This window comes from Mauremys mutica, chromosome 6 (genome assembly GCF_020497125.1).
Source record: "Mauremys mutica isolate MM-2020 ecotype Southern chromosome 6, ASM2049712v1, whole genome shotgun sequence".
Taxonomy (NCBI): Eukaryota; Metazoa; Chordata; order Testudines; family Geoemydidae; genus Mauremys; species Mauremys mutica.
This window is the reverse complement of record NC_059077.1, coordinates 48,274,076-48,286,128: the sequence shown is the minus strand read 5'-3', so window position 1 is coordinate 48,286,128 and position 12,053 is coordinate 48,274,076. Positions and strand designations below refer to the sequence as shown.

General features: G+C 46.4%; 1 protein-coding gene and 1 long non-coding RNA gene across 3 annotated transcripts in view; both read left to right on the top strand.

Moving 5' to 3' along the window:
- Positions 1 to 48: 48 nt before the first annotated feature.
- DHFR (dihydrofolate reductase) overlaps positions 49 to 12,053 on the top strand; it is a 32,817-nt gene continuing 20,812 nt past the window's right edge. The window contains exons 1-3 of one of the 2 annotated variants that reach the window (XM_045020770.1): positions 49 to 339; positions 903 to 952; positions 5,536 to 5,641. In XM_045020770.1, the coding sequence (XP_044876705.1) occupies positions 254 to 339; positions 903 to 952; positions 5,536 to 5,641 (242 nt within the window). In that variant the 5' untranslated portion in view covers positions 49 to 253. Of the gene's footprint in view, positions 340 to 533; positions 676 to 902; positions 953 to 5,535; positions 5,642 to 12,053 lie in introns of those variants that run through there. The other variant, XM_045020772.1, reaches the window with a different exon arrangement.
- On the top strand, positions 965 to 2,550 carry LOC123372575. The gene is made up of 2 exons (XR_006580352.1): positions 965 to 1,646; positions 2,208 to 2,550. It is a non-coding gene; the product is annotated as an uncharacterized LOC123372575 (long non-coding RNA).

Sequence of the window (12,053 nt, the reverse complement as noted above, 5' to 3'; positions counted from 1 at the left end):
CGGCACCACGTGTAGGTTAGAAAGGGGCGGAGTTAGAAGGAAAAGAGGTTGGACTGTTGCCGGAGTGGGGCTCTGGAGAGGGAGGGGATTGGTGCTGTCCCGGTCACGTGAGGCCTTGCAGCGAGCGGCGGGCTGTCCCTCCCCTCCCCTCCCCTCCCCCCAAGGAGGCACGCAAGGCAGCAGCCTGTGTCGCTCTGCGCAGGTTCAGCGCTCTGAGGCGCGGAGCGGGAGGTGACAGCAGAACGGAAGCGCCATGGTCCGGCCCTTAAACTTCATCGCCGCCGTGTGCCAGAACATGGGCATCGGGAAGAACGGAGACCTGCCCTGGCCCCCGCTCAGGTGCTGCGGCCCGGGCCCCTTCGCCCGAGGGCTGCGCGAACGGACCGCCAGTCCCAGCGCGCGGTGCTGCCCGTGCCTCGGGAGGGGGCGTGGCGAGCCGGGGGGTGCAGGCTGCGGGGCGGGGGCTGGTGGCGCCGCCAGGCGGGACAGGGGAGGTTCAGCGGGACTGCGGGGGGCCTTTGGGCGTCTGAAACCAGAGAGACAGGCGAGTAGCAGCCGAACAGGGGCCGTTTGCTGGGCTCCTGCAGGAAACGAGCGTGATGGGCTCAGGCTCGTTCCCAGCCGTTCGAGGCCCGGGGCTGGATTACTCACTTGCCCAGGACTTCGGTGGCAAAGGTCCGGTTTCAGGCATGGCTGTACGCAGCCTTGCACTGTTGCTTTTTATGCATCTGTCATAAACCTAAATGAATCGAGGACTTCAGCATGGCACCTCAAGGGCAATAAATGTGCTTACATTCATTTAAAATTCACTTACATGCTGTATTTATTATCAACAAAAGAAATCCAAACACAGTTCTCTGAGTAAACCTACATTGTGATTTTTTTTCTTGTTCTACTGATAGGAATGAGTTTAAGTATTTTCAGAGAATGACCACAACAACCACTGTAGAAGGTAATATTTGTGTTTTCACTTTTTATGCTTCTACTTATTAAAATTAGTTTGTGATGTCACTAAATTGAAAAGATTCGTAACTTTCCTGTCTATATTGGCTTTATTATTGTTTTAGTATAAAATAAGTTAATACATGTATCTTTTCATATTATTGTTATATAGCTATTTACACTGATCATGTCTACTCTGTGTCTTGCATTGAACCAAGTATACTTAACAAATAAGTATGTCTGTCTACTCAGTGCACATGCTGTATTGAGATAAATGTTCATAATGGGTCTTTTTGAGAATGTAATTTGACTGGCAGAGTGAAATTCTAATAATTTGCAAATTACAAAGCATAATTAAGATATAGAAATAGGTAGTTTTTCATCGTGCTTTTACCTACCTGTTAATAAAAGTAGAAATGGAACTATTGCAGACTGTAACACTTTTTATATTCTGAAAAAGTTTGCTTCCTTTTCTCTAAAGCAAAATGGAGGACTGTTGCTTTTGGGAAACTAGCACTGAGTGGTGGGATTGCTTCATTATGCAGGTCTGGCATGACAAGCAGTGGCTGCAGAACTTTGGGATGCAGAAAGCCACCTTCCAGGAGCTGTGTGCGGCACAAGGACACCAAAATGAGAGCTGCTCTCTTGGTGATGAAGTTCAAGGCTATCACTGTGTGGAAGTTGGCAGCTCCAGACTGCTATTGGTCGGTTGCAAATCAGTTTGGAGTTAGGAAGTTGACCATTGGGGCTGCGTTAACGCAAGTGTGCAGAGCCATTGATGGCATCCTGCTATGAAGGACTGTGACCCTTGGCAATGTGCATGAAATAGTGAATGGCTTTGCAGCAGTGTGATTCCCTAATTGTGATGGGGTGATAGATGACACACACATTCCAATGGACGGGCAAGGATGGTGTCCCTAGCCTCTGTTTGCCAGAAACTGGGAATGAGTGACAGGGAATGGGTCGCTTGATGATTACCTGTTCTGTTCATTCCCTCTGGGGCACCTGGCATTGGCCACTGTTGGTAGACAGGATAATGGGCTAGATGGACTTTTGGTCTGACCCAGTATGGCTGTTCTTATGTAAAACTTGAAACTGAATATTTAAAAAAATTCTATATAATATTGGGCTGAATATCAAAACTGCATAATTAAATTGTTATGGCACAGATTTTTTTTATAAATGACTTTTTTAGGGTTTAATTAAAAAAAAAAAAGAAGGTTCTTCTACTTGACCCCACTACTTTGGTGTGTCATCACATTTAGGAATCTTGGTTCAGATTGGAGTGTATGCCAGGACCATATTAAAGATGGCATGTTGTGATTTCTGGAGAGGTTGTGCAAAAATTATATTGCTGTGTGAGCAATGCCAGGTAACTCATTATTAGGAAACTTTCGACCTTAACTGGATAAACCCAGGTCAGTTGTGTGTTTTTGTATTCCCCATAGATGTTGATTGTGTAGAGTCTGTTTCTAAACTGACAATGTTAGTTATGTACGTATATAAATTTCTAAAAAAGTGTGATGAATTACACTTACATGGCTAGCTTTTCAAAAGTCTGATTGTCATTAAACTTTACACAGTAAACTACTTACTGCTTTAAAGTCCTAACCATCTCATTTTGTTTAGTGGTTTGGATTGTATGAACAATTGAATGAGTTAAATTACAAAGCATTTAATCCACAGGTCCCCAAACTGTGGAATGTGCTCCTGTAGGGGGTTGCGGAGGAATGTTCGGGGGGCACAGCAGGGCATGGGCCAGCACCCACTGGGGGAAGGGAGGGAGCGCTACCCAGTCCCAGCCACAGCCCCCTTTCCCCGTCCACAGCCCTGGTGGGGGGGAAACGAACATGAAAAGTTTGGGGACCACTGATCTAATCCCTTTTTTGAAAAAACTCTTATTTCCATAGCTCATTTTCCCTCTGAGAGACTTCCTTACATCCTTGTAATACACTTCCTTTTATAAGGGCTTGTCTACACAAAGGGGGGTTATTGTGAAGCTTTTGCTGTGCATCTGGTAAAGCACTGTATGCAAACTACACCAACAGCGTGCACATGGAAAGCCCGTTCCATTTTTTCAATTTGGTGGTGACTTTTTGCAAATTGAGGGTGTTGTGCTTTCAGAGGCTATCCCATGGTCTGTTGCTTCATTACAGCATGCATCCTGGGACTGTTTTCACTGTGGGTCAGAAAGACTCCTAGCTCAAATCTGCATAAAATGGCTGCCACCATGGGGCACCCAGAACAGAAGCTAGCAAGTTAACACAATAATAATTAGTAAATTGTAAAGATAGGTAGTTACAAGCTGAAGTTCCCTCTTGGAGTATCTGCCTCTTCAGTCCTGTTTTGGGCTTCTGGCTGGGACTTGGGCTTGGCCAATGCACGGCAAGAATTGGGTTGGGTTTCAACCTGTTGTGCATCAGAGTCCTGAGTCCCAGACAGATCCTGACTTTCAGGAGACAACTCCTCTCCAGCCTCGTCCTGCTCATCCTCCAGTGATTATTGCCAGTCTTCCTCAAGTTGGGGCAGGGAAGAGACCTGTCAGGAGGATCCACAAACTGTCTGGGGTGGGTAGCTGTATAATTGTGTGAAATCCAGTCCAGTTATTCATAAAATGGACAGGTCATACATCCTCTGCCTAATATTTTCCTTGCATCCCTGATTTTAATGTAGATCCTCCTGAACTGCTTGCTCTTTATTCAGCACTGATAGGTGCCCCAGCCATGACCACTCACAGACATCAGCTTTGCAATGTCCACAAACAGGCTTTATTACAGTAGCTGGCCACAAAATCTTCTTGCACTGATGCTTCTCCCCAGATGGTTGAGAGATCCATGGTCTCAGCACAGCTACAAGCAGCAGCATCTTGTGGTGTTTGTGGAGTAGAATTGCTGTAGTATCACAAGAATGCTGAAACACTCAAACCCAGGACCAAATGGGCCAAATCTGGCCCCATGTGTCAGCTTTTAAATGAGGGAGTAGATTTCCCTGGGAACTTGAAACCAGAGCAGGTGAAGGCATACATGTCAGCAGCTAGGTCAGTAACAGTCAACCCCAAAGCAGTGTGGAATAGCCATTGGAGGCATGTGAATAGTGATGTGCAGCTGTTGCCTGCACACAAACAACAGGCCAAACTAATTCAATTTGCAGCAAACTTAGTCCACTTTGCAAGAGGATTCCAGAATGCAGTAAGTGCAGAGTCGATGCACTATGATACATTGTGTCACATGTATGCTAGTGTTTTAGATGCAGATTAACTCGACTTGGAACTAGTGCAAAACTTCCATGTAGTCAATCCCTATTGTACTCCTTTAGAAACATCCTAACATCTAATGTTAATTGAGAGAGGTTTTCTTGCTGTAAATCTAATTTAAAGATATTGCAACAAATTTTACCTGATGTTTTCATTCTTGTAAATTTGTCCAACTATGATGGAATGTTCTTGAACAGTGTTCCTTTTAAAGTTATAAATGCTTGACTACAAGCCTAAATCCACCCCCTTTCATCTCATAGTGCAATAGTTGCACATCTTGGCATGACATAATTCAGATACATATTGATATGTATCTTTCTGTTTTGTTTTCATTGTTGTAAAGAGAAACCTCAAAGTAAAATGCATGGCTTATTAGATTTCAAAATGAAAGTATTAATTGGCGGGGCGTGCAGACTAGTTCAAGCGATTATACAAAATAGCATTATCACTTGTAGCTGGGGTCCCAGATCTTAAAAAAAGAAAGTTTCCAAACAAGTAGAAGCTTTATCTTTACCAGCATTATTGTGCTTGTGTGTAGCTTCAGTTTATACCTAATTCTATGCATGACTGTCAGTGCTTTCATATGTACACTTTAGTTTTACACAGTGCATCATGGAGTAGTGGTGGTCTACTAAGCTAGTACACTAAATGCTGGTGTGAATAGTCTCATTTTTGCCACTAACATTTTTAAATGGTGGTGTGAAGTTTGACACAAAGTCCAGTTTTGTAAACAGTCCGATTTAGTTTCAGGTTGTAGGTAAGTTTGCCTTCTAGCTTGCACTAGCTTTCTGGAAACGTTTGCAGTGGCAAAATCGTTTTTCTATAATTTTGTGGAATGTGTAGATCCTACATTTTTAGGGAAAGAGATATTTGAAATGCTTTTAAGTTTAAATATCACATACCGAACATGTTAAAATTTGTTTCTAGTGAAAAGAACCAGGGTTCCAGGAAGTTAGGGCCAGATCAAAGCAGCCATGAAGCTGTTCTCTTTTGTATAGTATGGATACTCTGTTAATTATAAGTCATACAGTTATATTTAAAACTTACATTTTTTGTTCGGCTTTTTAAAAGAGTGCATACCAAGGCCTTGATCCTGCAAACACGTATGTATGTATGTTACTTTATTCACATGAGCAATCACAGGATCCAGGCCTAAGTTTGATCTTTTACTTACATTTAGTCTTGCTAATGTTTAAAATTTGCACTTAAACATATTAACTCTTTAAATAGAATTCAAAGGAGATTGGGGAGATAAATCCACTAGATGTCACTAAACTACCACCTCTGATTCTGTACTAAGTTGAAACAGTTTTTTTTTAAATGTTTTGTATATTACACAGGTAAACAGAATGTGGTGATAATGGGTAAGAGGACCTGGTTCTCAATTCCTGAGAAGAATCGTCCCTTAAAAGACAGAATTAATATAGTGCTTAGCAGAGAGCTCAAGTAAGTACAAATCCTGATGATCTCTTCAATAAATGATAATCAGGTTAACTTTGATTACTATTTGTGTAGTGTGTAAGGCCTGGTCTACACTAGGACTTTAATTCGAATTTAGCAGCGTTAATTCGAACTAACCGCTCAACCGTCCACACCAGGAAGCCATTTAATTCGAACTAGAGGGCTCTTTAGTTCGAATTCGGTACTCCACCCCGACAGGTGGAGTAACGCTAAATTCGACATGGCTAGCTCGAATTAGGCTAGGTGTGGATGCAAATCGAACTTAGTAGCTCCGGGAGCTATCCCACAGTGCACCACTCTGTTGACGCTCTGGGCAGCAGTCCGAGCTTCGATGCTCTGAGAAGCCACACAGGAAACGACCCGGGAAAATTTGAATTCATTTTCCTGTCTGGGCACTTTGAATCTGACGTCCTGGCTGGACATCGGGGCGAGCTCCGCAGCACCTGCAACGATGCAGAGCTCTCCAGCAGAGGAGTTCATGTTATCTGTGAATAGAAAGAGGGACCCAGCATAGACTGACTGGGAACTCTTCGATCTGATCGGTGTGTGGGGCGAGGAGTCTGTGCTTTCGGAGCTGCGCTCCAAAACACGGAATGCGAAGACCTACGAGAAGGTCTCCAAAGCCATGAGAGACAGAGGATACAGGCGGGATGCAACGCAGCGCCGCGTGAAAATCAAGGACCCCAGACAAGGCTACCAAAAAATCAAAGCGGCAAACGGACGCTACGGAGCCTGCCACCACTGCCCCACCAGTGACCGTGGACTCTGACGATGGGACAGTGTCGACGGCCAGTTCCTCGGTGATGTTCGCGGACGGGGAAGATGAGGAAGGGTTTGTGGAGGACGAGGCAGGCGAGAGCGCTTACAACGCTGGTTTCCCCGACAGCCAGGATCTATTCATCACCGTCACGGAGATCCCCCAACAACCCTCCCCGGCCATTAACCCGGACCCTGAATCAGGGGAAGGAGCAGTCGGTAAGTGCTTTAACCATGTTAACTTTTATTCTTAATATAACAGGAATCTTAACTGTGTGAAAAGGAGGTCTCTCTAGATATGGGGATAGAACAGAAATCATCCTTGGAGATCTCCACGAAGCTCTCCTTGCGTTAATCGAAAAGCATCAGCAGGAGGTTCCTGGGGAGAGCTGCCTTATTGGGTGCTCCGTGGTAGCACAGTTTTCCGCGCAAGGCTTTCATGAGGTACTCAGGGAGCACTGCCTCCCCGAGCACGGCTGCATCGGGCCCTGGTTCGTGCTAGCTTTCACGCAGCATGCGCTCTCTATCTCCTTCAGTGACCCTCCTCAGGGTGATCTCGCTCGGAGACTCCTGCATCTAATTAGGGTAATTACTGTAATTTTACGCCTGGTCCAAAGTATTTTTAAAAAATCTACGGACACACGGCATAGCACAGACTCAGCACGCAGCTGCGTGACGAGCGTAACGGAAAGCCAAAGAATATAATGGACGCTCATGGAGGGAGGGGGGAATGAGGACGCAAGGTATCCCACAGTTCCTGCTGTCTCCGAAAAGTATTTGCATTCTTGGATGAGCTCCAAATGCTTCTAGGGTCAAACACAGTGTCTGCGGTGGTTCAGGGCATAGTTCGGCAATTTGCGCGCACACCCCACCCACCACCAGAAGTGAAAACAATCCTCTGTTGACTCTTTTACATGTCACCCTATCTTTACTGAATGCTGCAGATAGACGCGATGGTGCAGTACTCAACACCAACATCCTTGCTCCCCCTACGCTATGGATGGCTGATGGTACAAAATGATGGGTATCCGTCCTCATCATCAGCCTATTGGCACATGGGGCAGTGCAAAAGGGCTGGTAACCATGCCGACTAGCATCAGTAAGGTCGATCAAGGGCGCCTGTCCCTAATTTTTGATGGCAGATGGTGCAATATGGCTGGTAACCGTCCTCAACATTGCAACAGGGGGCTGAGCTCCATCAGCCCCCACCCTTCATTGTAAATAAAAGATTCAATTGCCCCTGGACTAGCAGAGGGATGATGGGCTCCTTCATCCACACTCCTTAATGTCCTGCCTGGACTATCATTGCAGCTGGAGGCTTCCTTCCACTCATTTCTCACAAACAAGTCACTGTGTCTTATTCCTGCATTCTTTATTACTTCATCACACAAGTGGGGGGACAATGGTATGGTAGCCCAGGAAGGCTGGGGTAAGAACGGAATGAACAGGTGGTGTTGTTGCAGGAGCACCCCCTGTGAATAGCATACAGCTCATAATTTATGCAGGATCGGACACAGAGCAGCTGTGGTCTCTGGTTCTATGATACAGTGGTTCTCTAGTACAGTTGCCCATATTCTAGGCAGGACTGATTCTATTTTTAGATACCAAAAATGAGGGATTGACTCTGGGAGTCATTCCCAATTTTTGCTTTTGCGCCCCTGGCTGCTCGGCCAGGGGCACTTATGACAGCACCAAATGGGGCAGTGCAAAAGGACAGGTAACCATGCCCATCTTATTACCAATTTATGGTATGGTAGATGGTACAATATGGCTGGTAACCATCTCTGCTGTCATGCAAAAGCAAAAGCATGCTGCTGTGTAGCGCTGCTGGCCCGCCTCTGTCAGCGGCATCTAGTACACATACGGTGACATACACAAAAGGCAAAAACAGTGTCCATGGTTGCCACGCTATGGCGTATGCCAGGGCAATTCTGGGAAAACGGGCTTGAAATGATTGTCTGCCGTTGCTTTCCCGGAGGAAGGAATGACTGGCGACATTTACCCAGAATCCACCGCGAAAATGATTTGTGCCCCAGCAGGCACAGGGGTCTCAACCCAGAATTCACAGAGACAGCCTAGACTCAGTTAATTGTTCGCAAAAATGTATCTTTGCAAGGAATTCACTCCCTGTTTCCCATCTCACAGCTTCCACTGTCTCCAGACCTGCCACAGCATCCCCCTCGCAGAGGCTGGCAAAGATTAGGCGGCGAAAGAAAAAGACAAGGGACAAGATGTTCGAGGAACGTATGGGCTGCTACCTAGCAGAGGCGGACCAGCAGAGCCAGTGGAGGGAGACCGTCTCTCTGTGCCAGCGCTCACACAGCGAACGGGAGGAGAGGTGGAGTGAGGAAGACAAGCAGGCGACTGAAACGGTGCTTGGACTAGTGAGGGAGCAAACGGACATGCTCAGGCGCCTTGTGGATGTTCTGCAGGACCGCAGGAGGACAGAGACACCCTGCAGTGTATCTGCAACCGCCCTCCCCCGCCACAAAGTCCCATACCCCCCTCACCCAAAATAACCAGAAGGAGGGGCGCCAGAGGCCGTGTAAACTGTCACTGCACCCCAGCAGAGTGCTCAAGTACCCAAAAGCTCTCATACCCTACATTTGCAGAAGTCGTTCCCTTCCGGACTCACACAAGTCCCAATCCCAGTTCCATCCCCTAAGTGTCTACTTAAGTAATAAAAATACTTTGCTGTTAATTACTGTTTCCGTCATGTTTTTTCAAAGAAGACTGTGTTTGAATGGGGGGCGTGGGGAAGGGGGTTGTTAATTGCATAGGACAGTCACCTTTCCCAGGGTACAGACATGGGGGCAGGATCAGCAGCGGGTCACACACACACACAGTGCAGTCAGTAGGCACCATGGTCGGTATGGGAGGTGGTTTCCAGGTTCTGTGTGGGCGGGGGGGATGTGACTTTGTAGCGGGGGAGGGCGGTTACAGATCTTATACAGCGGTCCTTGTCCTGGACCGCTGAGTCACGCAGCAGAGGAATCTGTATCCGTACTCCTCCGCCACATGGTCACATATCCCCCCGCACACAGAATTCGAAAAAGAGGGATGGCAGGCTCCGTTGAAAGAAGCATTCCGGCACTGCGGACCGCTCTAGGAGCAGGAGCCTGTCATTCGTTGAGTTTAGAGGCGGTCTTTACATCACCGCACACCCTACCCAGCACAGTCTGCCTCCCAGTTTCAACCCTTTAACGCAAAGTCATGAATAAAGACCTTTCTTCAGTAACAATGGGACATGTATTTTATTTTTACACGTGTGTTGGAAGTGGGGGAAACGGGGTGAACGGGGTATGTAACCGAAGAGGAGAGTCAACAGTCAGTGGGTAAAGAAACAGGGGCAGGTTCAGCTTCTCTGTAAAGAAACTGAACAGTCACAGGTCACGCTGCTCGCTGGTATTTGAAGAGTTCCTTGTCGCTGTCCCAGGCGCCTGTATAGGGCTTCATGAGCAAGTGCATTAGCGGGCAGGCTGGGTCCCCGAGGATGACTTTAGGAATCTGCTCATCCACAACAGTTATTTCGTGGTCCGGGAAGAAACTACCTTCCTGCAGGCGTCTGAGCAGCCCACAGTTCCTGAAAACACACGCATCATGAACCTTGCCCGGCCACCCGACGTTGATGTTTGCAAAACGTCCCCTATGGTCCCCCAGTGCTTGCAGCATCATTGAAAAGTAGCCCAATTTCTCATCAGCTGACTGTGGAAGAGGTGGACGATAAAGTGCGAGGAGGAGAAAACGGTGATGATCGCAGCGGGCTCCATGCTTGCAGTGCTGTGGCGTCCGCGCTCTCACTGACCAGAAAAGTGCACGAACAGATTGCCCGCAGGCGCTTTCAAGGAGGGAGGGAGGGAGGTTGTGATTGACGGTTCAATGATGACACTTACCCAAAACCACCCTCGACACATTTCTCCCCCCAGCAGGCATTGGGGGCTCTACCCAGCATTCCAATGGACAGCGGGGACTGCGGGAACTGTGGGATAGCTTCCCACAGTGCACCGCTTCCAAAGTCGACGCTGGCCCCGTGAATGTGGACTCCGAAATTCGAATTAGTGTATTTAGTATGGATACACAAATTCGACTTCATAAGGTCGAATCCACAAATTCGAACTAAGTTGATTCGAAATAGTCTTGTAGTGTAGACAAGGCCTTAGTGTTTCATAACTTAACTTTGGAGTAATACAACTATGAAGTGTCTGTCTTAAATTACCTGGAATGATTTGTAAAATAACATTTTGTGGAGTGGGTGGGATAAACAGAACATGCAGCCTGTCTCTTATGTTCCTTACATAAAACAACGTCTGCTAAGTTACCTATAGTCAATCTTGTTGATTTGTATAGAAAATCATTTTTTGTGTTTGCCTGTCTATCTGTCCATCCTAAGATTCTGAGCTTCGAGACAGGGACCACCCCTTCTTGTATGTCTGAAAAGAACTTAGTGTGGACACTACTTCTGTTGTATATAGGCTTTCATACCACACACCACCATGGTACCACAAATCATAGAATCATAGAAGATTAGGGTTGGAAGAGACCTCAGGAGATCATCTAGGGAAATAAAGATCACTCTTAAAATTACTTTATCAGGCAGAGTTATCATTTTGATATTCAGTTATGTTTATTAAGGAAGTTTCTCTGTAACTATTGGTGGTTCTGAGTGCTAATTTTGTGTTCCTGTTCCAAAAGGTGCTAGCAAAAGTTGAAAGATTCTCCCAATTTTCTTGTGTCTAATGACTAAAATGTATTAAGTGCAAGTTATGATCAAACTTCAGACTTACTTCATTGGTACAAGAACCGAGTAGCATGTCAGTAGCAAAAGTTTAAAAATTACTTGGTCCTTAAAGTTCAAGAATTTTCCTCCACCTGATCCTGACTTATTTGATAAATGTGGCTTATTATAGGTGCTGACTTCCTCAGTTCATGGGTGGTGCTTGCCCCCCACTCCACCCCAGACCCTGCCCCCATTCCTCCACTTCTCCCAAACCCTACTCCTGCCCCTCCTCCTCCCTCTCCCCCCAGCGCCTCCTGCACGCCACTGAACAGCTGATGAAGGGACATCCTGGGAAGGAGGGGGAGCGCTGACCCGCTGGGCTGCTGGTGGGTGTTGAGCACATACAATTTTTTTTTTCTTGTCAGTGCTCCAGCCCCAGTGCACCCACGGAGTCAGCACCTATGACTCTCATACTTTTCCTTCAATCCGCTTTCTGATACTTGTATTAAGATTAGTTCTTCTTCAAGTAATTGCACATGTCCATTCCACCATAGCTCTTTAGCCTGGTCAGTTTTAAATTTCTGTACTGGAGCTACACTTCCATCTCCGGGGTTTAAATCATGTTGTTCAGGTAGCAAATTGATGCCAGTGAGTGACCCACACCCCAGCTGCCTGAAATGCTTGAGGAAATCCCATGTGAGTGACGAGTGTCACATTTGCAAAGGATTTAAGACTAACTCAGAGAAGGACAGAGTAGCCACCCTTAAGTGTTTTCATATAGAGTCAGCATTCCATCTATCCTTAGTGCCGTCCTTTTCCGACCAGGCATCAGATACATAAGAGTTTGTCTGAGTGCTCTGCCTGAGTTGTCTGTCATTGGAGCTGAGAAAGAGGCACAAGATTTCTGGCGACTTGGTACTTAAC